Source organism: Danio aesculapii, chromosome 16 (assembly GCF_903798145.1).
Source record: "Danio aesculapii chromosome 16, fDanAes4.1, whole genome shotgun sequence".
In the NCBI taxonomy this organism is placed as follows: domain Eukaryota; kingdom Metazoa; phylum Chordata; class Actinopteri; order Cypriniformes; family Danionidae; genus Danio; species Danio aesculapii.
Window position 1 is genome coordinate 22,131,254 of NC_079450.1, and position 22,176 is coordinate 22,153,429.

The 22,176-nt window shown below is 41.3% G+C and overlaps 1 protein-coding gene across 2 annotated transcripts in view; it reads left to right on the top strand.

The window, feature by feature from the left end:
• The window catches only part of LOC130242768 (transcription factor HIVEP3), a 119,030-nt gene that overhangs the window by 80,790 nt on the left and 16,064 nt on the right, over positions 1 to 22,176 (top strand). For both annotated transcript variants that reach the window (XM_056474670.1, XM_056474671.1), the window contains one exon: positions 17,462 to 22,089. In XM_056474670.1, the coding sequence (XP_056330645.1) occupies positions 17,899 to 22,089 (4,191 nt within the window). In that variant the 5' untranslated portion in view covers positions 17,462 to 17,898. The remainder of the gene's footprint in view (positions 1 to 17,461; positions 22,090 to 22,176) is intronic.

The window sequence follows — 22,176 nt, forward strand, 5'->3', positions numbered from 1 at the left end:
TAGGCTTTCCTGTGATTGTGTGGTCATGTTAGTTTTAGATAAATTAGTTGTATGCTGTTGTTGCCTTTATTAAGAATCATTTCATTTGATGAAAACTTGATTTGACTGGTTTCCTCCCTTGCTTGCATTTGGTCTTAATTGCAGCAGTGGTGACCATTCTATTTTGATATAATTTTGAAATGCATTTGGTGATACTGATATGGTCCTCAAGAAACATTTCTTCTCATAATAAATGTTAAAAACAGTTGAACAACTTATTATTAAAAAATTCAAATTGAAATGGAAATCATTTGTAATATTATAACATTTTCTCTCACGTTAGTTCAAATTACTGTAAAGGTCAAAATTGAAAGGCCCCTTTTGCTAAAAGTGGTTTTATGTACATAGTAATTATATTAAATGCAATAAAGCATCTACTTTAATGTTTCCAAAACATTTTTGAAATTAGAATGTCATGAAAAAATATTCCTTCATTGTTCAGCACGACAGGCGTAATCATGTAAAATATAACGATACTTATTCTAACTTGTACTTAGTTTTTTTACACATTATACTTTAAATGCTTTTTATTTTCTTGCAGAAAAACATATGAAATTAGTGTTCAAGTAATTCATTCATTCATTAATAAATCTTAACTCGTATTTTGGAGCTTAAGTGTGGTCTTTAAATCCCTTAAGATGTCATCAAATTGTTATTGTTCTGAATGTGTCTGAAAAGATTTGTTGGTATTTACCTTATTCTTCGCGTATGAGCAGGCGCAGCCATTTGAATCTTCTTGGCTCCAGACTTCCGGTCTTATTTCCTTTAATTTTTGGATGTTAAAAACGGCTCGTTACACTGTTTGATGTTGCAAACTGATACTTTCTCATTATATGATTCTGCTTTGTCTGTATAATCATGCAAACACTTGTTTGTAGAGCAAGTAGTCTCTTATAAGCAGCTAAATCGGAAGTTTTAAAACAATCGCAAAAACAAGAGCACTTCCGCCTTGAAGAATAAGGTCAATATAAACTATTGTTACACTGAAATGTAAAAAGTTTTTTGAGACTACGTTGGTGTCCTTCTCTCCCTCACCGTCAGAGGTACTTTCTCAAAAATGACCTTTCCCAAACTAAAACAGTAACAGTTGCTGTATAATTTGCACTAAACATTTAATTATTTTATAAACAAATATATGAAATTATTCCTGGAGCAATACAGAAAAGTAATAGATCAAAAGCCAGACATCTCCTGAGTATATGTTTTGAATTTGATGCCAATATCATGCAAAATGAAATTTCTGGAATTATTTTTCTGAGACAATGTCTTGTGATTTTTCTCCCTCTCCTTCTTTGTGGAGAAGCAGTCTGATGACCACACGTACTGAAGGTTTCTAACAACTATTTTAGTATTTTCATATACCACTTCTTTTTTCTAATTGTAAAATAATGAACAGAAATGTACAGGGGTGCGTTTCCGAAAACCATCGTTAGCCAACTAAGGTCGCAAGTTCTGTGGTGACAAACATAGTTCGTTGATTTGGCGTTTCCCAATTCTATTGTTTCAACGAACATTCGCAAACTGCATCGCAAACTTGGATGCGTGCAACTACACCTCTGGAGCTGTAGTTAGAAACACAGTTCCTGGCTGTGTTCTATTCCCAGTTATACCCACTCTGGCCTATTCATTTACAACATTCTAACATTTAAACTTGGAATTATTCAGTCATTAAATTAAAGTCATCTCTCTTAGGCGAAATTTGCTTTCAAAGTATTTTTCCAGTTCAGTTTTAGCGACCTTCATGTTTACAATTGCGCTCCCTTCGCAGTGCACTTTGAAAACATTGATGTAATTTTGAACACAGATGTGGCTCATGACGAAAACTATAGGTGAACTATTATTTAAAAGCGGAATTTATGTTACATCTCCAAAGCTTGTGAAAACAAAAAATATATAGCATACGCTAATGCTTTTAATTTATAGTAGGCTATTGATTAAGTATCTGTACTGTATATGACATGGGCCTGTTGGTTAGAACATTTCTGCAGTGGTTTGCATGTGTCAAATTGTAAAAGTAGGCCTTTCAAAAATAAAAAATAAATAAACAATATCCTCTGAATAATAAAAATAATCATCATCATTGTCATCATCATAATCATCATCACCATCATCATTAATAGTATCAATAAAGTAGGATTACTTTCATTTCCTAATAAATATTAAATTTTATTTCTTCATAAATAGCCTCATTATTTATGCATTTATATGATTTATAAATGATATTAGAATATGTGTTAGCTTTTGTAAGTGATTTTATGTTAATTTAGAATAGAATATGGAATATTCTCAATAATATTTGTAAAAGAAACACAGGCCCTTAATGTGCCATTTACATATTTCAATTAATATGGAAAGCAGGTGCATGTTTTTACCAAAACTAATATTGGATTTTTTTTTAAATGCGTGTGCCTGTAAAACAATTTAATTTGCACAAATAAATCATGGGGTTCTTCTTGTTACCACCCCGTTTAGAGCATCATTATGGCCGTTTTATGTTATAACTAACGTGGTTCAAACGATGGATCTGCGACAGAGAAACTACGGGTTTTGAGAGAAACTCGTCCCTCATTCTTTTCCCAAACGATGCATCGTACTATGATCGTTCAGCCGCGAGTTACGTTGTTGTTTGGGAAACTCACCCCAATTTGGGTGATTTATTTGAAAGAAGTCTAGAATAATAAACAGGACACATTCTAATCTGTGTGTTTATAAAAGTTTTATACACTCAGTTTATAACAAAACCCTTTATATTTTCCAATATACCCTTTATATTTTTATATACACTTTAAATTCTATAATGTATAATTCAATGGGTTGCATCCCTTTCCTGTTTTTCAGTAAATCCTAAAACCAGTATAGGCCACATTTTTTCCACTCTTTTTTCCGCTTTGTTTTTGGCCTGAGTGTTCACACAAACTTGGAAAGCTCATGTTATTGTTCAGATTTAGAGTGAACACTTTTCTTTTTTCCTTCCCCTGTGGTAATTCAATCACAGTGTCCACACAAGCACAAGTGCCTTCAGAGCCAGCAGACTGCAGGCCCGTGACAGGGTGTGGACATCCGTGTGAGCTTCTTGTTCCGCAAACAGTCACAAGGTGTAATCCTTTGCTATTACGGTCGACGATACACAAATAGATTGCATAAGCCGACTAGTTTGCATAGCCAAATGATACTCTTATAGGTTACTCATTTGCTTTGTAAACAGAGCCGTTTCTGGCACGTAGCTGAACGAGTCACCGGCGATTTATTCCGGGATGTTTCCTGCATGTTGGACAGAGACGATAACCAGCACGGTTCAGAGGGGTCGTGATGTCTTTCCCCCCATGATCTTTACTGAATGTTGATGTTTATGCCAGGATAAGCGGGGTGGTGAGGTGTGCCCGTGACTCCTGCGGTGTGACATTCAGAAGGGGCCTTCTGGCGCCGTGGGTTTGTCTTTGATGAACATGTTGAGGTCTCAGCGAGTGGACACGTGGGGTCATGAGATGCTGCCACCGGCGTGCGGAGGTCAGCCTGTTTATCCGGCGTGCCACTACACTCGGATAGGATGCTGGGGGAACTAATTTAGACCTCCAGCTCACCCTCCATCTGCCGTGGCTACTGTAGCTGTAGGCCTGTCTCCATGGGAACCAGAGCCAGGATGCCAAGAGTAAGAGCTGGAAGGAGATGCACCAACTCTTTATCTGGCGTTACACTCGACTAAAAATATCAAAACTGATTTTTAATGGGCTGATATGATGGTTCTGTTTAATCCAGGCGTTTTTGTTAATCTTGTAACAGTTGGACGGCGATAAATGCAAGTGTAAATGGGGTCTAAACTGCTGTTTTAAGGGTAGTTAAAGTGCATTTGGTTGGATTGCTGTTATTCTGCAATGCGGAAGTTAACTATTTTCTGCGATTTGTGTTAGAACTTCTGATTGATTTGCCTATAGGGAGATCACTGGGAATAATATTCATTCATTTTCCTTTGTCTTAGTCCCTTATTCATCAGGGGTTAAAATTCTGGGTTGTGCAATATAAAAGAAAAATGCTAAATAACATGCTAAATAATCTGATATTTGATATCCAATATGATATTTTCACAAATCAAATGATATAACCAACACATTTAATATTATTTCAGGGAAATAAAAGCATCCCTACAACTTCTGAAAGTGAACAGCCAAGTTTTCATTCATTCATTCATTCATTTTTTTTTCGGCTTAGCCCCTTTATTAATCAGGGGTTGCCACAAGCAGAATGAACCGCCAACTTATCCAGCACATGTTTTACGCAGCGGATGCCCTTCTAGCCACAACCCAACACTGGGAAACACCCATACACTCTTACATTCACACACATACATTATGGACAATTTAGCATACCCAATTCACCTATAGCACGTGTTTGGACTGTGGGGGAGACCGGAGCACGGGGAGAACATGCAAACTCCACACAGAAATGCCAACTGACCCAGCTGGGGCTCAAACCAGCGACCTTTTTGCTGTGAGGCGATCATGCTACCCACTGCACCACCGTGACATCCCAGCCAACTTTTACTGTTGTATTAAACAAATGAGACATTTTAACAATGTAAACAACAAAAAACAAATAACAACATCACTTTGCTCCACTTTTATAGTTATTTCAACCTGAAAAAAAAATCAAGAACAATCAAGAAAAAAAAAGCACTTGAAGCTAAGCATAGGATGATAACCGTTTTCAAGGTATAGCGCAGTTTGGAAAAGTCTAGGTCTTAAAACCGCCAAAATGTTCTGCTATACCATTCCTACGGTATATGGAAGGGTTTTTTACGCTTTGTTTTAAGTTTTTTAGGACAACAGTCTCTCCAGCAGAAACAATATCCAAAGATGCAATTTTATATTGTAATGAAATTTGTGTTTTTGAAAATAACAAAGACAGCAGAAGTCAATAAGCCATATGAATTATTTAGACATGTTTACTGTTCCAAAATATTTTAAACATTTCTCAAAATAAAATATATTGTGTTCAAAGGGGATATTTTTTGTTTGTTTTTTACCCAGACATTTAAAAGGAATATACTGTAGAGTAGTAATCACAATACAGTGATACCGTGAAAGCATGATATGTTTATCCAAGGTTATCATACCGTCAGAATCTTATACCAGCCCATGCCTACTTGAAGCACAGTCAAGTTAGTTACTGTTTTTTTAACACTTACTTATGGTCATATTTCAGCATCGATACTAAAATTGTTGCAGATTTTTGGTCGAGAAAACCTGCATGTCCACTTCTCTTTGCTTCAGAGATGCACATTGTCATGTAACTACATCGTCTAATGTGCTGAGAAGTCTTTAAGAGGCTCGGCTCATGACAGCCATTCAAAGATACATTTGTATCAAATTGCTTATTTATCGCAAACTATTGCAATATGCACATTTGCAATATTTCAATAGATTTGATATATTGCGCAGCCCTAATTGCTACAGTACAAACACTAATGTAATTGGGTTTAAATAGCCACAGCACAAAAGACCACCATCTTTGAGGATTATAATTGAAATAGTCGTTGCCATCCAAATTATTTTCATTGATTGCTTTCCTGCTCGCTCATAACTTGTGTTTATTCACTTGAAATTTGTATAACACTGAGGGTTCCAGCAAAAATAATGCAGAGCCTGAGGAAAGAATCAGGACGGAATCCAAACGCAAGTGTTCAGATGAGACTTGTATGAATTTGGGATGGGCGAAATGGCTAGAAACATTAGCACAATACCGTTTTTCGAATTAGCTGATATTGATAATTAAAGCTATAAAGTCTTTTTTTTTCTGAGTGAAAGTTGTAGAACAAAACTTGCTATCACCTAATGGCAAAAATATTGTACTTTTTGTGAAATAATGAAACAATGTCAACATAAGGTCGTGATTTTATCACAATTCAATACATTCAATGATTCATTTCATGGTTGCATTTAGTCATACAATAACTTCTTGGTATGTTAATGAACTGTGAATTGGAAAACCGTCTAACTAGATCCTTGTGGCTTAGGTTTGTGGTATCAGTATTGTTTCATCAGGCTTTAAACTGGTTTAAATCATCAACACATTTGTGATTTATATCAGTTTAGTGTTTTTGTGATTGAGGAATCAGTGCATTTGCTCTAAGCTTGCACTGCACTCTCTCTCTTTCTCTCTTTTATTTTATAATATAGAATTTATATTGGCATAATGAGGATCAATTTATAGCCAAACCCTATTTTGAACAGGTTATTATTACTGGAAAAGCATGTTAATATCATGTGGAAACAAGACTGCATTGTGATTAGATCATTTAGATCACACTGCCATCAGTTGTGTACTGTAATTACGCAAGCATTAGACAAAATGAGCTCCTTGAATCAAATTGTTCTCCTTATTTACAGCCTTGAGAAGCCATCACGTGGCCTCTAGAGTCCTTGAATCTACTTCCAACTCTATTAAAGAAAGCATGTACCACAGAAGCAGGGTCAGCTCACCTGGAAACCACTAGAAGCGAGGCAACTGCATCCATTCGGGAGATATTTATATCACTTTTGCTGGTGCAATTAACATCCGACGAACAAGGTGACATTTCTGTTATCAAATCTGGAGAGTTGTCACCAGGACGGTGGGAGGCAGAGAAAAAGCAAGAAAACGGGAGAGCTCTAAAATGTGTTTTTCCACTCCTGTCTAGAAGCTTCCGTGGGCTATTCTAGGAAATGGCTTGACGGTTTTGTTATTTCATCGGCTCAAGCACACTCCTTTTACTGCCCCTTCACAATATGTCAGATTTTCGACATGCAGATGCTGGTTTACCAGTTCATGCATGCTCTGTGATCTTGTGTGTAAACCTGAAGAGTTAAACCAAACCTAAATTAGTGTTTTTCTTTAATTTATTAAGATTAACTTAAGTTTTTTCCCTGTGTTTAAAGATTTGTACATAAACTCTTAAAAATAAGGGTGCTTTTTTGGCATTGATGGTTCTATAAGGAAGCCCTTAGCATGCAAAGGATCTTTCCATTCCACAAATGGATCTATTTAATAGAAAAATGTTCTTTATACTGTAAAATGGTTCTTTTACAAATCATTCTTTGTACAAAGTAGTATTCATTGAACTATGAATTACAGTCAAGCCCAAAATTATTCATACTCCATGGCTATGAATGATTTCAGTCCCACTTTATATTAAGTGGCCTTAACTACTACATTATGTACTTGCATCTAAATATAAAGACAATGTGCTCATTGTGTTTATAATGTATTACAGAACACTTCCGGTGCACTTTGGATGGTATACATGTAGGGTTAGGGAGAGGTTTGATGGTGTAGGGTACATTTAAGAGTGGGCTAAGGTGTAACAGTGGGATGGTCAACAGTGTAATTATAAATGTAATTACAGAAATTAATTACAGATGTAATTACATGCAGGTATTTAATCAAGTGTAAGTACTATGTAAAAACATGTATTTACTGAATAAGTACATTGTAACTCATTATTAGGGCCAGAGGGAACCTGCGGACATTTTTTGCTATTTCTATAATTTTGGTAAAAATCTGCAGATTTATGCAGAATGATTTTGGGAGTATCATAACTAAAACCTTAATATATGAAATAAAAAGTAATACCTTTTTAACTTGTATTTAATGTTTACAATGTAAAATAAAAGACAGAAAACATTACTTTACAAACTATATTGTAAACAAATCATAAAAATATTTTCATATTAGTCAATTATATTACTGAAATTAATTTAAAAACTGAATAAATATGAATTTACACACATTTACACAAGTAAATAAACAGAATGAATGATGGGCTAAAAATCGGCGAAATTCTGCACGCACAGATTCCATGTGGGCCTAGTAATTATTAATTACATTTAATTATTAATTATTAAATATTCAGTGTGTTTTTTTTTTTTTATTAATTTATTTTTTTAGGACATTATCTTCAGCAGAAAATAAATCCAAAGATGGCGTTTTAAATTGTAAATAAATCTGTGTTCTTGAAAATAATGAAGACAGCAGAAGTCAATGATCAATATGAATTATTTAGCCTGACATGTTTACTGTTCCAAAATATTTTAAACATTTCTCAAAATAAAATATATTGTGTTCAAAGGGGGAAAAGTGTTTTGTTTTTTACCCAGACATTTAAAAGGAATATATTTCAGAGCAGTAATCACAATATGTCAAAGCGTTATTTTTTTATCCAAGGTTATCATACCGTCAGAATCAGCCCATGCCTAGTTGGGGATCATTGATCCTCTTCAATTTTACTTTAAGTAAAGTTTCAGACATTCTTTCCAATTATGAGGTGGGAAAATTTTAAATTCTGAGCAGTCTGAAATGCAGAATTTAAAATGACCAAGTTACCAAACAAAGTAAGATTGTGTCAGTACAACAGGCTCTGCATGTCAGTTTGAGAAGGTCCCAGCTGTTCGATATTCCCTGTCCATATGCTTAAGAGAGAGAGAGAGAGTGAACACGTAGAGGGAATCTTGCATCATTTTTTGTCACATTCTCCTCGTGCCTTCAGTTCATCCTTCGTTTGACCTCTGCCTGGCTTCGTTTCTCTCTGTTGTTGATGCTACATAATTCTGTTATCTGTGCCAAATGACTGTTGTTTTCTTTGGTACTCCAGTATTTAGGATCCAGTATCATGTGTTTCTCTGCTGACCAAGCACAGTCCAAACCTTCCACTTCCACTTTTTTTGTATATTTTTATATTGATTTTATAAATATAATTTAGTATATGATCTTACTTGAGAACAATGTCACCAGTTATGTGTTGTGTTGCGTTAAGACTTTTATGTGCACATTTGACAGCTTGAGTTAACATTCGCAGTGTTTTGAGCTTGAGTTAGGAGATGCAGATGTAAATTAACAGTCTGAACAAACGCTTTATATTAACAAAAAATATTGTATCTTTATCCGTATCCGTACAGTATTTTTTTTTCTCTGGGATTGTGAAAAATGTTCAAAATTTAAAAGGGATAGTTGGAAATTGTACAGCCGTCTGAATAAAGACAGCTGTCTGTTTTTCTCTCATTATGTGGATATCCCTAGCTTATTTACCTGTTGTTTGTTTCTTTTGTCCAACACCAAGGTTGTGTGGTGATATAATTGCCATTCAAATCCATATCTCTGAGCTTCCATAGGAGATTAATCCAAAAGTTGTTTTGTTAATGCTTTTTGGCCACCGCAATGCACCATATAGTTTCACTTTTTGCCCATTTCCACTGAATGGTACAGTATGGTACGGTACATGTCTGCATGGGTCACCTTTATCAGGCTTGCATTTCCACTACCAATGGTACATATGTATAATGTATAAATGTTCATTACTAACCTTTCTATGAACATGATTTGATTATAACTGCAGATCAATGATGCGGAATAGCCTACTGTAATCTCTGCAATTACATAAAATAAATAAATAAATGCAACATATATAAACACATACAGACCCTTACAGTCTCCGATATGTTACTAGTTACAGAAAAACTACACACAGCATACATTTAGTCCTTATTTTGGTTCAAAATCAACATGAGATATAGCCCAAACCTCTCATCTGTATCTTTAATCTTCACCAGCACATGTAACCTCTGTTAGAAAGTAATTCCGTCATTCCGAGTTCATAATAGTCCAAAAGGTGATGATAATAGTTCAACATGGCAGTTTTTTATGTTTTAGGTGGCTGAAAGAATCATTTGCTCCTTTGTTTTTTCCGGCTTCTCCTTTGTTTTTTCGCGCTTCGCTCTCGCATTTGTCCATTTCTGAAAGGATCGGATGTCAGAAGCACTTCAATAATCACGCGCACGTTATCATCATCAGCTCAAGAAGTTTATTATTACAAATATAGACGCGAGTGCATGCTCTCTTGAGAAAGCGAAACCCCTCGCGCTTTAGACGACCTTGTAAACAACTACAGGGCACAGGGTAGATTCTGCTCTTTTTCTTGGCTTTGTGGCTGTTCATCAAGATGACGACCAGATTTGTTTAAGCTCGGGTTGACCATGGCACGTTATTATATGTATATATTCTTACGGTGTAATGTCTCGTAATGTGTATTTAAAAATGGCGCTTCCTTTGTTTTCATTCTCTTGTCTTGTGCACAAGCTAGTGACAAATCTCTGTAAACCAATAGCATTCAGCTGCGCATCTTGCTCCCCCTTTTGGTACACTTTTGTTGTGCTAGGTACTCTTCCAAAAGGGTACTCAAAAAGTGGTACAGTATGGTTTGCTTTTTGGTACCTTTTGACAGTGAAACAGCCATAAAAGTGTGCTGAACTGTACCATACCACTCGGGCCATTTGAGGTAATCAGAAAAGAAGACATCTTGCATATTGAAAATGGGCACTCGCGTTATAAAACTGCTAAAAATCATCAAGGCTATAATGTGATTGGTTATGATTATCATGTAATCCAAGTCACCCATAACACTTTCTCAATTGACATCTACAAATTTTAGACCATGTCTGAGATGTAAACATTACTTTGGCACACACTGGCTAAAAGAATACTTCCTAATTGTAACATTGAAAATAGATAGAAATTAGATTAAAATCATATATGGGGATCTGAATGTGTTGTAATCTCTGTGTGTGTACGTTTCCTTTCAGTATTTGCTATATATAGTCTGCTTGAAAATGTCGTAATTGTGGGTCTCTGTTATGAAGCGGACAGGAGACAGAGGTAAGGAAACGTTAGGGTGTTTATTAAATGACAACAAGGAGCACATGAAGGATAGCCCGGAGGATCAGGAATGATGTTGGGGTCTTTTCCTCCGTGGCTGGGTAACAGGAATACACGAGGATGGACAGCACACACCAGATACAGCTGACAGAGGATGACACAGACTTGGAAGGACTGGAAGACAGGACGATTCGGGAGGACCAGGAAGACTAGGAGGAATACAAAGAGAACAGGTAAGTAAATCGTTTGTTTTAGCTGAGGATGACTACGCTGAGTGGTCGCTCAGTTGTCCGCTTTCGTCGAGACGAGCCCGGACAATGAGCGACTGGAGTGCTGTGCTTTTATCTGGTGCTCGTGAATGTGATGCAGCTGTGTGCTCATTAGAAGTCAGGTGATGGTGATCTTCGTGAGTGGGGGTCGTGAGAGCCTGACCAATCCATGACAGTACCCCCCTCCCCAGGGCCCGCTCCTGAGGGCCGACACCTCCGACGCCGTGGTGGTCTCCCTCTGCCTCTAGGCGCTGGGAACTCAGGGTGGCTCTCATGAAACTCCACCATGAGACTAGGATCGAGAATATCAGCTCTGGGAACCCATGTCCTTTCTTCGGGGCCGTACCCTTCCCAGTCCACCAGGTACTCCAACTGGCCACCACGACGTCGGGAACGCAAGATCTCCTTCACTGCGTAGACGGCTCCTTCTTCTAGGAGCAGTGGAGGAGGGGGTTCCTCTTCGTGGTCAGGCTCTGTGGAGGGAAGAACAGGATCGTGATAGGGTTTCAGGAGTGATACGTGGAATGTAGGGTGAATACGGTAGTGAGAGGGTAATTGTAGTTTGTAGGTGACGGGGTTAACCTGTTCCACGATGGTGAAGGGACCAACAAATCGGGGACTTAACTTGCGAGAGGGCAGTCGCATGCGTATGTCCCGGGTGGATAGCCACACCTTTTGTCCGGGTGTGTATCTGGGTTCTTCAGACCTTCTCCTATCGGCGGTTACCTTGCTTCGACGGACTGCCCTCTGCAGATGTTGATGAGCCTCGTCCCAGACTCTCTCGCTCTCCCGGAACCAGTGATCCACTGCGGGGACATCAGATGGTTCGCCATCCCAGGGAAAGAGCGGTGGTTGGAAGCCCAGGACGCACTGGAATGGCGTGAGTCCGGTGGAGGGTTGCCGCAGTGAATTTTGGGCATATTCTGCCCAGCCCAAATACTGGCTCCAGGAGTTCTGGTGACCACTGCAGAAGGTCCTCAGGAACCGTCCCACCTCCTGAATCTTCCTCTCTGTCTGCCCGTTGGTTTGGGGATGATATCCAGAAGAGAGGCTGACGGCCACACCTAGGAGCTTGAAGAAGGCTTTCCATAGACGTGAGATGAACTGTGGACCTCTGTCCGACACAATATCTTCTGGAATACCAAATGACCTGAAGACTTGATTAAAGATATTGTCGGCAGTTTCAAAGGCTGTGGGAAGACCTTTCAGAGGGATTAGTTTGACAAACTTTGAGAATCTATCTACTATGACTAGAATACAGGTATTACCTTCTGACGAAGGGAGGTCAGTGATAAAGTCCACTCCTAGGTGTGACCAGGGACGGTTCGGAATCGGCAAGGGATGGAGCTTTCCAGCGGGTAGATGACGTGGGCTCTTGGATTGGGCACAGTCCTTACAGCCCTGAACATATTGCCTCACATCCCTTGCCATGTTTGGCCACCAGAATCGTTGGGATACTAGCGAGAGAGTATTGTTGATCCCTGGATGTCCAGTGCCTAGCGAGGTATGTAAGGAGTGGATCAGATCTACCCGGTGTTCAGGTGGTATGAACTGCCGATGAGGAGGGCATCCCGGCGGAGCAGGGGCTTCCGGAGTGGCAACGACTGGAGGAGCGTTCCAGGTGATCGGACAAATGGAGATGTGTTCGGGAAGAATCTTCGTTGGGAGTTCTTCATGATCGTGATGCTCGTGTAAACGAGAGAGAGCGTCTGCTCTTAGATTCTTGGGTCCTGGACGATAGGAAATGGAGAAATCAAAACGTGAGAAGAAAAGTGACCATCTGGCTTGACGTGGACATAGTCTCTTGGCCTCTTTGATGTATTGGAGGTTTTTGTGATCTGTGATCACCTGGAACGGATGTTTGGCTCCCTCCAACCAGTGACGCCACTCCTCCAAGGCTAGCTTGATTGCTAGAAGCTCCCTGTCTCCTATGCTGTAATTCTGCTCCGCCGGGCTCAACTTCCGAGAGAAATAGGCACAGGGATGCAGTCGGGGCGGTGTATCATGATGTTGAGATAATACTGCCCCGACGCCGGTGGTGGATGCGTCCACTTCCACCACGAAAGGAAGATTTGGGTCAGGATGAGTCAGGAGTGGGGCCCTTGTGAACTCCTTCTTAAGAAGGCGGAAGGCTGCGGCTGCTTCTTTGGTCCACTCCAGTCCTTTGGGTTTACCCTTGAGGAGATTAGTGAGAGGTGATGTAATCCTGCTGTAGTCCTTGATAAACCGTCTATAAAAGTTAGCAAACCCAAGAAACCTCTGGAGCTCCTTAATGGAAGTGGGTTCTGACCAGGATAGAACAGCCTCAATTTTCTTCCCATCCATACGTATACCGGTTTGGTCAATGATGTATCCCAAGAAATGAATCGACTTCTGGTGGAATGAGCATTTCTCCGCTTTGAGGTAGAGGTGATGTTCTCTCAATGTGTGTAGGACCTCCGCAACGTGTTGGCGATGTTCGGCCTCACTCCGGGAGTAAATGAGGATGTCATCTATGTACACTATTACACAGTGGTGAAGAAACTCCCGGAGGACTTCATGAATGAAGTTTTGGAATACGGAGGGGGCATTGACCAGACCGTAAGGCATGACCTCATATTCATAGTGGCCAGTAGGGGTCACGAATGCTGTCTTCCATTGGTCCCCCTCACGTATTCTTATCAGATTATACGCGCTGCGGAGGTCCAATTTAGTGAAGACTTTAGCTTCTCGGAGCTGTTCCAAAGCGGCTGGTACCAGAGGAAGGGGATATCGGTATTTTACTGTACCGTTATTTAGGACCCTGTAGTCGATGCATGGACGCAGCCCTCCGTCCTTCTTGGCCACAAAGAAGAAGCTTGAGGCGGCTGGTGATTTTGAGTGACGTATGTACCCCTGACTCAGAGCCTCCCTTATGTAATCTTCCATTGCCTGATTCTCTGGAAGCGAGAGCGGGTAGATCCTACCTCTTGGCAACTGGGCATCTGGAACTAGGTCGATCGCGCAGTCCCATGGCCGATGCGGCGGTAGCTGGGAAGCTCTCTTGGGGCAGAAGACATCTTGAAAGGAGCTGTACTCCTTAGGAATGTGGATAGACTGCTTCTCAGGAGGGCTCTCGACCGATGTTGCAAACAAAGAAATGGGGTTCCGACCTTGAAGAGGGAGATTTGGAAAACAGGCAGGTGTACATCCAGATCCCCATTTCTTTATCTCTCCTGTGCCCCAAGAGATGATGGGATCGTGCTTCACCAGCCACGGGCGCCCTAGAATGATGTCCATATTTGCACCCTCCAGAACCAGAAATTGAATCCTCTCTTGATGTAACAACCCCACTTGAAGAAGGATGTCTTCGCATTGTCGATGGATACGGGTCGAAGATCGAGTGCACTGGGTTATCGGTTGTATCTGGTATATGTGCGAGGACGCCTCAGTACGGAGGTGGAGTTGACGACAGAGGGATTGGGAGATGAAGTTCCCTGCTGACCCGGAGTCGATGAGGGCTGTGACAAGGAGAGAAATAGAGGCAGTAGTTATTTGTACGGTGGTAGTAAGTGGTTTACATTGTTCAATATTCGTACTGAATACACTCACTGAAGTCCGAATGGGACGAAGGGGACACTCCATACGGGTGTGTCCACTGACACCGCAGTATAGACACAGACCCCGGGTCAGCCTCCTCTGTCGTTCCGCTGATGTCAGTCTTCCAGACTCTATTATCATGGGTTCTGGTTCTGGAGAGGCTGTTGACTCAGGCGATTGGAGGAGTGCAGACGAGGGGGTGATGGTGTCCTGTTGATAGGAACGGAGACGATCGGAACATCGGAGAGAATGTTGGATGAATCTCTCCAGACCCATTGTATCATCTAATGTGGCCAGTTGGATTCGGAGAGTGGGTTCCAAGCCGAGCCGGTACGTGGTCAACAACGATCTCTCATTCCATCCACTTGCAGCTGCTAGAGTGCGAAACCGGAGAGCATATTCCTGTGTAGATAGAGTACCTTGCTTTAGATGATACAGCTGCTCTCCAGCGGCTACTTCCCCATCAGAACGTCCAAACACCTCTTTGAAATACTCCGTGAAGGTAGTGATGGAATTCATGACCGGCCCGGCTTGGTTCCAGATCGTCTCAGCCCATTTAAGTGCAGGTCCAGAGAGTAGAGATACGATGTAGGCGATCTTCGACTTATCTGTGGGATATAGAGAAGGTTGCATTTCGAATATGAGGGAACATTGTAACAGAAAACCATTGCACTCCCCCGCTCCGCCTGAGTAGGGCGCTGGTCGGGCCATGGGACTGGAAGGAAGGGCCGAAGAAGAAACTGTGGAGGCGGAAGTGCTCGGTGCTGGTGGTGCGTTGGAAAGTGGAGCTGGTGGCTGTAGAATCCGCTTCAACTGGTCCACCAGCTCTTGTAAGTGATCGGGGGTGCTCATGTTGTCGTCGTTATTGGTCCGGGCTTCTGTTATGAAGCGGACAGGAGACAGAGGTAAGGAAACGTTAGGGTGTTTATTAAATGACAACAAGGAGCACATGAAGGATAGCCCGGAGGATCAGGAATGATGTTGGGGTCTTTTCCTCCGTGGCTGGGTAACAGGAATACACGAGGATGGACAGCACACACCAGATACAGCTGACAGAGGATGACACAGACTTGGAAGGACTGGAAGACAGGACGATTCGGGAGGACCAGGAAGACTAGGAGGAATACAAAGAGAACAGGTAAGTAAATCGTTTGTTTTAGCTGAGGATGACTACGCTGAGTGGTCGCTCAGTTGTCCGCTTTCGTCGAGACGAGCCCGGACAATGAGCGACTGGAGTGCTGTGCTTTTATCTGGTGCTCGTGAATGTGATGCAGCTGTGTGCTCATTAGAAGTCAGGTGATGGTGATCTTCGTGAGTGGGGGTCGTGAGAGCCTGACCAATCCATGACAGTCTCCCTGCCCAGTTCATTTTGCATAGACATCTATGAAGAATTCATGCTTCCTAATATAAATCCCTCTTAATCGTTCCATTTAAGAGCCATATCAATACCATGTCAGAGGTCATTAAGCTGTCTTTGATATATGGACAGACATCCATTACAGAGTAGTAACAACAGTGTCTCCTATTTGTCTCTTTCTCTCTTTGCCTTTTATTTTTCTTCTCTTTGTATCAATCCAAATGGAAAATCTAACAATCAAGTGGTGTAATTTTATATAATGCACCGCACTCCCTTTTTACAGTAATAACTAGTTGCGTTATATTATAAATTTGTGGTTCAGTCCTTTTGCAATCAAATATATACCTATGTCATGAATAATGATGAAGGTCTTAGTGTTGTTACATCTTCAATAATTGCTTGCTGTTGATAAAAAAACAGTGTAACCAAAACCTACCTCTGCTCTGAGAAAGCTCATTAAATTGTTGCGCATCACTCAGCCAGGAGCAGCTGTTTGAGAACGCAAACTCAGTCAAGAATCTGTCAAGTTATTTCAAGAGGAAAGATGTTTTTCTTCTGCACACTTCTTTTCCCTGAGTGAACACCAAGTAATGAAACCTAAGATGTTGTAGTTTTTGTGAACAAATGGAGAAAGAAACATTGTTGAAAGCTTTTTCCAGTAACCGTCCTACCTGAATGCAATTCATTTTCTGCAAGTAAATTTTTTATATATATTGACTCTTTGACAAGCAGTTTTAAAGTTCCTGTTTGTAAGACAAAAATGGCATTAGTGTTGAATTTAGTTTATCATAATTTTTTTATTATCTTATTTACTGGAAAATTGCAATAAGTTAAAAAATATTTTGTGGAAACCGCAAAATTAAGCTAGAAAAACCGCTGTTTTATTTGTCATGTATCTCAAATTGTATCTTCAAATATAGTATAATTTGCTGATTGAACTATCTCAGGCAAGAAAGGCAGTGCTCTTTTTAAAGGTGTATTTCAAGGCAGTGCGTTAAAAGGTGTTTGTCAGACTGTGGTTTGCTATGCTCAAGTAAGGTATAAGACAACATTAACTTATATTGTTCATTCTTATCAATCGTCTTGGAAGTATGCTGACCCCTAGCATTCCTCATGTCTAATGTGTGATATAGATGGGGAAAATCATCTCCTAAGCTATATTCATTTTTTGGTTCCTCACAACTGTTTTTTCAAAGTTAAACATATATGTCTAGTCTCATAGTGTGTGTGCAAAAATCAGATGCTTCAAAGACAGAATTTTTAAAAAAAGCAATTTCTTTGGGTTTATAGATGTATAATATCTCTTTACAGTTAGTTTTCTGTTTGTCCTGACCATCAGTCTTAAGATTGGCAATTTATCAAGAAGCATGTTTTGTTGTTTATTAGAATATTGTAAACATGCATATCTCAAATTCTCATTTTTAGCAGTTTGAAGTCAGGAATACTGATGAATCTAAAAAGGAATCACATAAGACTATGGTTGGCAATAGTTGTAGCTTTCCCAGCACTCTTTATTCTAACAACTGACCAGTCGTTTTATGTGTCTGTGTCTTTTCAGAGCCAGTGAAGTTCTAACATGTGACAAGCTGAAGACTGGAGACAAATAGATCTTGAAGAATTATTTACATGTCAGCAGAAAAAGTGCCTCAAAAGCAATTTGAAACATTTTTTGTCAAGCTCCATTGCCAGGCATCAGACCAAAAGACACACAATGATGAATTTCACCAAGGCTGTTTGTGAACAGGAGAGGGGACGTTTAGTAAACAACCAGCATTCACATATATGGCGGCTGCACCATGGCACTGTTTAATTATGCCTTTGTCATTTAAGACACCATCCGGTATCTTACATTAATTATGGCATAATATAATTAGCCCCCTAAAGCAAGCATAAAGACTTTTTCCTATCGGAAGGGTATTGATGCGATGATGTTTATCAGATTGGTGCTCAAAGAACCATTCCCATTGTGTCCTTGAGGCCTCCACCCCACATCCTATGGAGGCAGAGGAAAAGCAGTCTGCCGATGAGGAGCAGTCTGGTCAACAACCGCAGCCATCGTCAAAGTCTTTGTTAGCAGCACAGCTGCCTCAGTTACAGCAACAAGCTACCTCGCAATCTGTCCATGGATCACATGGCCGCCTTCAACACAGGCAGCCGAAACGCCGTGAAATGTTCCAAAGGCAGAAGCAGCGGCATCAGTCACAGGCGAGTGGGTCATCTTGGCAGCTTTCAGAAATACCTGGTCCTTCAAGAGGCAGCTGTTCTGCCCTGGGAGATCCATCTCCCCAATCTCACAATGTTCATCAAACTCAATCTCTGCCCAATGTCGAAGTACAGGAAGGCACCCCATGTAGACAAGAGCGCAAACCCCAAAAACCAGGGAAATATGTGTGCACATACTGCGGCCGACCTTGTGCAAAGCCTAGTGTCCTCCAAAAACATATCCGATCCCACACAGGAGAGAGACCCTATCCATGTGTCCCATGTGGGTTTTCCTTCAAGACCAAAAGCAACCTGTACAAACACCGCAAATCTCATGCACACCGAATAAAAGCAGGCATGGCTTCAAGTCGTGAGGAAACGAGTTTTATTGGGCCAGAAGGTGCAGTCTTGGGAGAAGAACAAGAAGAGGGTACGGAGGGGGAGAGTACAGGTTCTGAGGATGAGACGGGACAGCACCAACCATCTACCTCACAAGGCAGACCAACTCTGAAAAAAAGCTGCAAAGTGGAATTGTCATTCATAGAGGAGGGACCCCAAACTGAGGATTCACATGCAGTTAAGCAAAGGTTAGCAATGAGGCTAAGTGAGAGAAAGCGTGCACCCAGAACATCTTCAGATGATACACGATCCTCACTGGGTCCTGGCAGTAAGGGGAGCACAGAATCCGGCTATTTTTCCAGTTCTGGGAGTGCTGAGCTCTCCCAAGTGAGCCCACCAAATGCCAGTGCTAAAACATATGCTGAGATAATTCTAGGAAAGTATGGACGACTAGGACAACAGCAACGAATTCCACATCAACAACTGCAGTTATCATCGTCATCTTCAGGTCAACAAGAAAAATCAATCCCTTTCACCGTTCCCAAGACACAAGTCATTGAGCATATAACAAAGCTAATCACTATAAATGAAGCCGTGGTGGATACAAGTGAAATTGACAGTGTCAAACCAAGACGTTCCTCGCTCTCTAGAAGAAGCAGCATTGAGTCTGTTAAGTTCTCTTCACCCAAAGAACCTTGTGTTTTTGAACCAAAAGCAGAAGCCACTGGCTCTTGTGGCTCTGCTGTTCAACTTGTTTCTGGTAGTTTTGCTGGTGAATTGACTGGTTCGTATTTGACAGAAGCAGAAGAATTGGCTGGTCAGAGCTCTAGTGCTTTTCTCTACAGGAGTCAATCAGTGCCATCTTCTGGTAAATCTTCAGATACGACTACACACAGCTTTCGTCTCAGTCATTCTTTTGATGATCAGCAGGCCATAGCAGCTGAAATGAGAATTGGGCCCCATCAACGAATGTTGCGACGTCAGCCTGCTATTGAGATGCCGGTTGGAGTGGAGCTCATTATTGAGGATGCAGGCTCTTCATCTTCAAGTTTAAAAGAAACAGAATCAGGAATAAAGCGAGAAAGGGAAATTTTCTTATATGAGTGTGAAATGTGTGGAAGTCATTCAAAGAATCAAGACTCTTTTGCTGCACACAGATTAGCATGTATGAGTAAATCTTTGCATAGTTTTCAAAGTGAAGAAGGCAGTTCTTTAATTGAAAACCAGCCGCAGATCATGAGCTACAAGTTCAAAGCTATGGCAATGGCTGTTCGCAAGCGTAAAAAGAAAGAGGAGAGTCTTGAGGAAGACCCACCCAGTCCAGGTCCAACAGCTGTATCATTCTGCTCCAAGCCTCTGTCTATGCCAGGCTGTAGTGATAATCAGGGTGCATCTTGTGGCCTTTCACAAAGTGAGCTAGAAAGGAGGGGTCCTTGGAAAGAAATTTCTGTCATCCAACACACCAGATCATTTGAAAAACAGGAAAGCATCCCTATGACAAACCAGGAAGAAGAGCCAGAACATGAGCCATCACAGGAGCCAAAACCAACCTCCACTTCCCGGTTAATTCGTCAATCCAACATTCAAGTTCCAGAAATTCTTGTTACAGAGGAGCCAGATTCAGACATGATATCTCAACCAGTGAGCACCTCTCAAGAATCTGAGAAAGTGGAGGAATTCCAGTGGCCTCAGCGTAGCCAAAGTCTGGCTCAGCTCCCCGCAGAGAAGCTACCGCCAAAGAAAAAGCGTCTCCGTTTGGCTGAGGCAACCCAATCATCAGGGGAATCTAGCTTTGAGTCAGTATCCCTGCCACACAGCCCAAGCCAAGAGAGCAATGTTTCCCATGCCTCCAGCCGATCTGCATCCTTTGAGGAAATGGGAAGGCCAGACTCTGAGATGCAAAGTGCTACTAGGAGCTCCCAAGTATCTCACATGCTCACTGTCCCATCTAGTCTCTATCAATACCATCAATCTCACAGAGAGATGCGCCGCTCAACCTCTGAACAAGCATCTGCAAGTCCGGCACACCCGGCACATGTAGAAGAAACAAGAAGCAAGTCATTTGACTATGGCTCCCTATCTCTAGAGCGTACTTCTGCTACTTGGAAGGAGAGGAGAAAATGTCTCTTGGTGAAACATGGAACTCTTGGTGAACCTGACCATGAGGAGCCATCTTCTAAACATGGCTTCTTAGCTGTTTGCCAGTCCTACCCAGCTCATACTCCTTTCACAATCACAGAGAACAGAGTGGGAGACAGGACCTCTAGGTTTAGCTCAGAGAAAATAGGCAAGACCTTGCAGCTATTCCACTCCCCTCTTGGCCTCCCACCAGCAGTTTTCCCCATACAGCAAGCAAATCCTGATTTTTATTCCCCAAGTCAGCTAACTAGGTTCGTCCCAGTCACCACAGGAATCTCAGCAGTCGTTTCATCGCAGATGTTTCACCAAGGCTACCTTCACAATGAGACACCTCCACTAAATCAAAGACCCATGGAGTATGTAGAACGCCTGCCCCTTCAGCCACTCACAACTTTATTCCCGCTACAATCAAGTGATGTTGCTCAGGCTGTTTGCTTTCCCATGCCAGGTGGTCTGACTATTCAGGTCCCCTCTGGGCCTCTTTTCAGGGAGTTTAGGTCATCACCATCCTCTTTGCAAAGTCCTGGTCATTCACAGCAGCTAGTAGTTCGTCACAGTCCTCATCCTGTGATTGCTCCTTGCCTTCAACAGCTTGTGCCAGTGGTGTCCCTTGTAGTGCCTGTGCGCTTACAGACTCACATTCCTACCTATGCTAGTGCCATGTATACAACCATCTCACAAATTTTAGCCACAACACAACATCCAATCTGTTGTACAGCTATGGTCATCATGGGTAAGCTGGAGGAAGACAAGATTCAGAGATCTTATCTTAGGCTGCCCTCGCCAAGCCCTAAGAGCTATATTCCATTGCCGCTGCCTCTTGAACATGGAGCAGGAACTTCATCTGATGACAGCTATGGGCAACTTGGTGCCGGAGGAAGTAAACGAATGCTGTCTCCCGCAGGTAGCCTAGAACTCAGTATAGAGGCACAGCGGCACCAAAAACGGGTAAAAGAAGAGGAGGAGAAAGAAGAGGATGACAAGGAAGACGCTGATAACAAATGTGATGAGAAATCTCAGGAGTTAAGTCAGGGTAAAAATAAGCATAGACTAACTGTGGAGAATGTCGGCAGGGAAAAAGATCCAAGAGAAGTAATAGAAACGGAAGAGTCAAGCAAGCAGAACTTGCCCCAACACAAAACTGAAACCTTAAAGGAGGAGGAAAGGGAAGAGGCAGAACACCGGTATGCTCCAAGGGTAGCAAGTCCAGAGAGAACCATGGATCCTTCATATCCTAGTTTGCATACCACAACATCTGTCAGTTGGTGCTACCTGAATTATACAAAGCCCAACCCATCCACACATAGAGATTCAACATCCGTCTATTCCTCGTGGAGTGTTAGCATGCATAACCCCAATATACCTGGTTTGTCCACCAAAATATTACTATCTCTGTTGCGCTCAAAGCAGAAACATAGTGCTGAAACATACACTATGGCTACAGCTCCACCACCAACCACTGACAAGCTGGTTCCTACGGACAACAAGGAGACCAGTGCGTCAGAGGTAATGATCTCTGTAATTTTACATTGTAAAATAAATATGCAATTTTAAGACATTTCTGTATGTTTATTCTACATTCAATTTATAAAC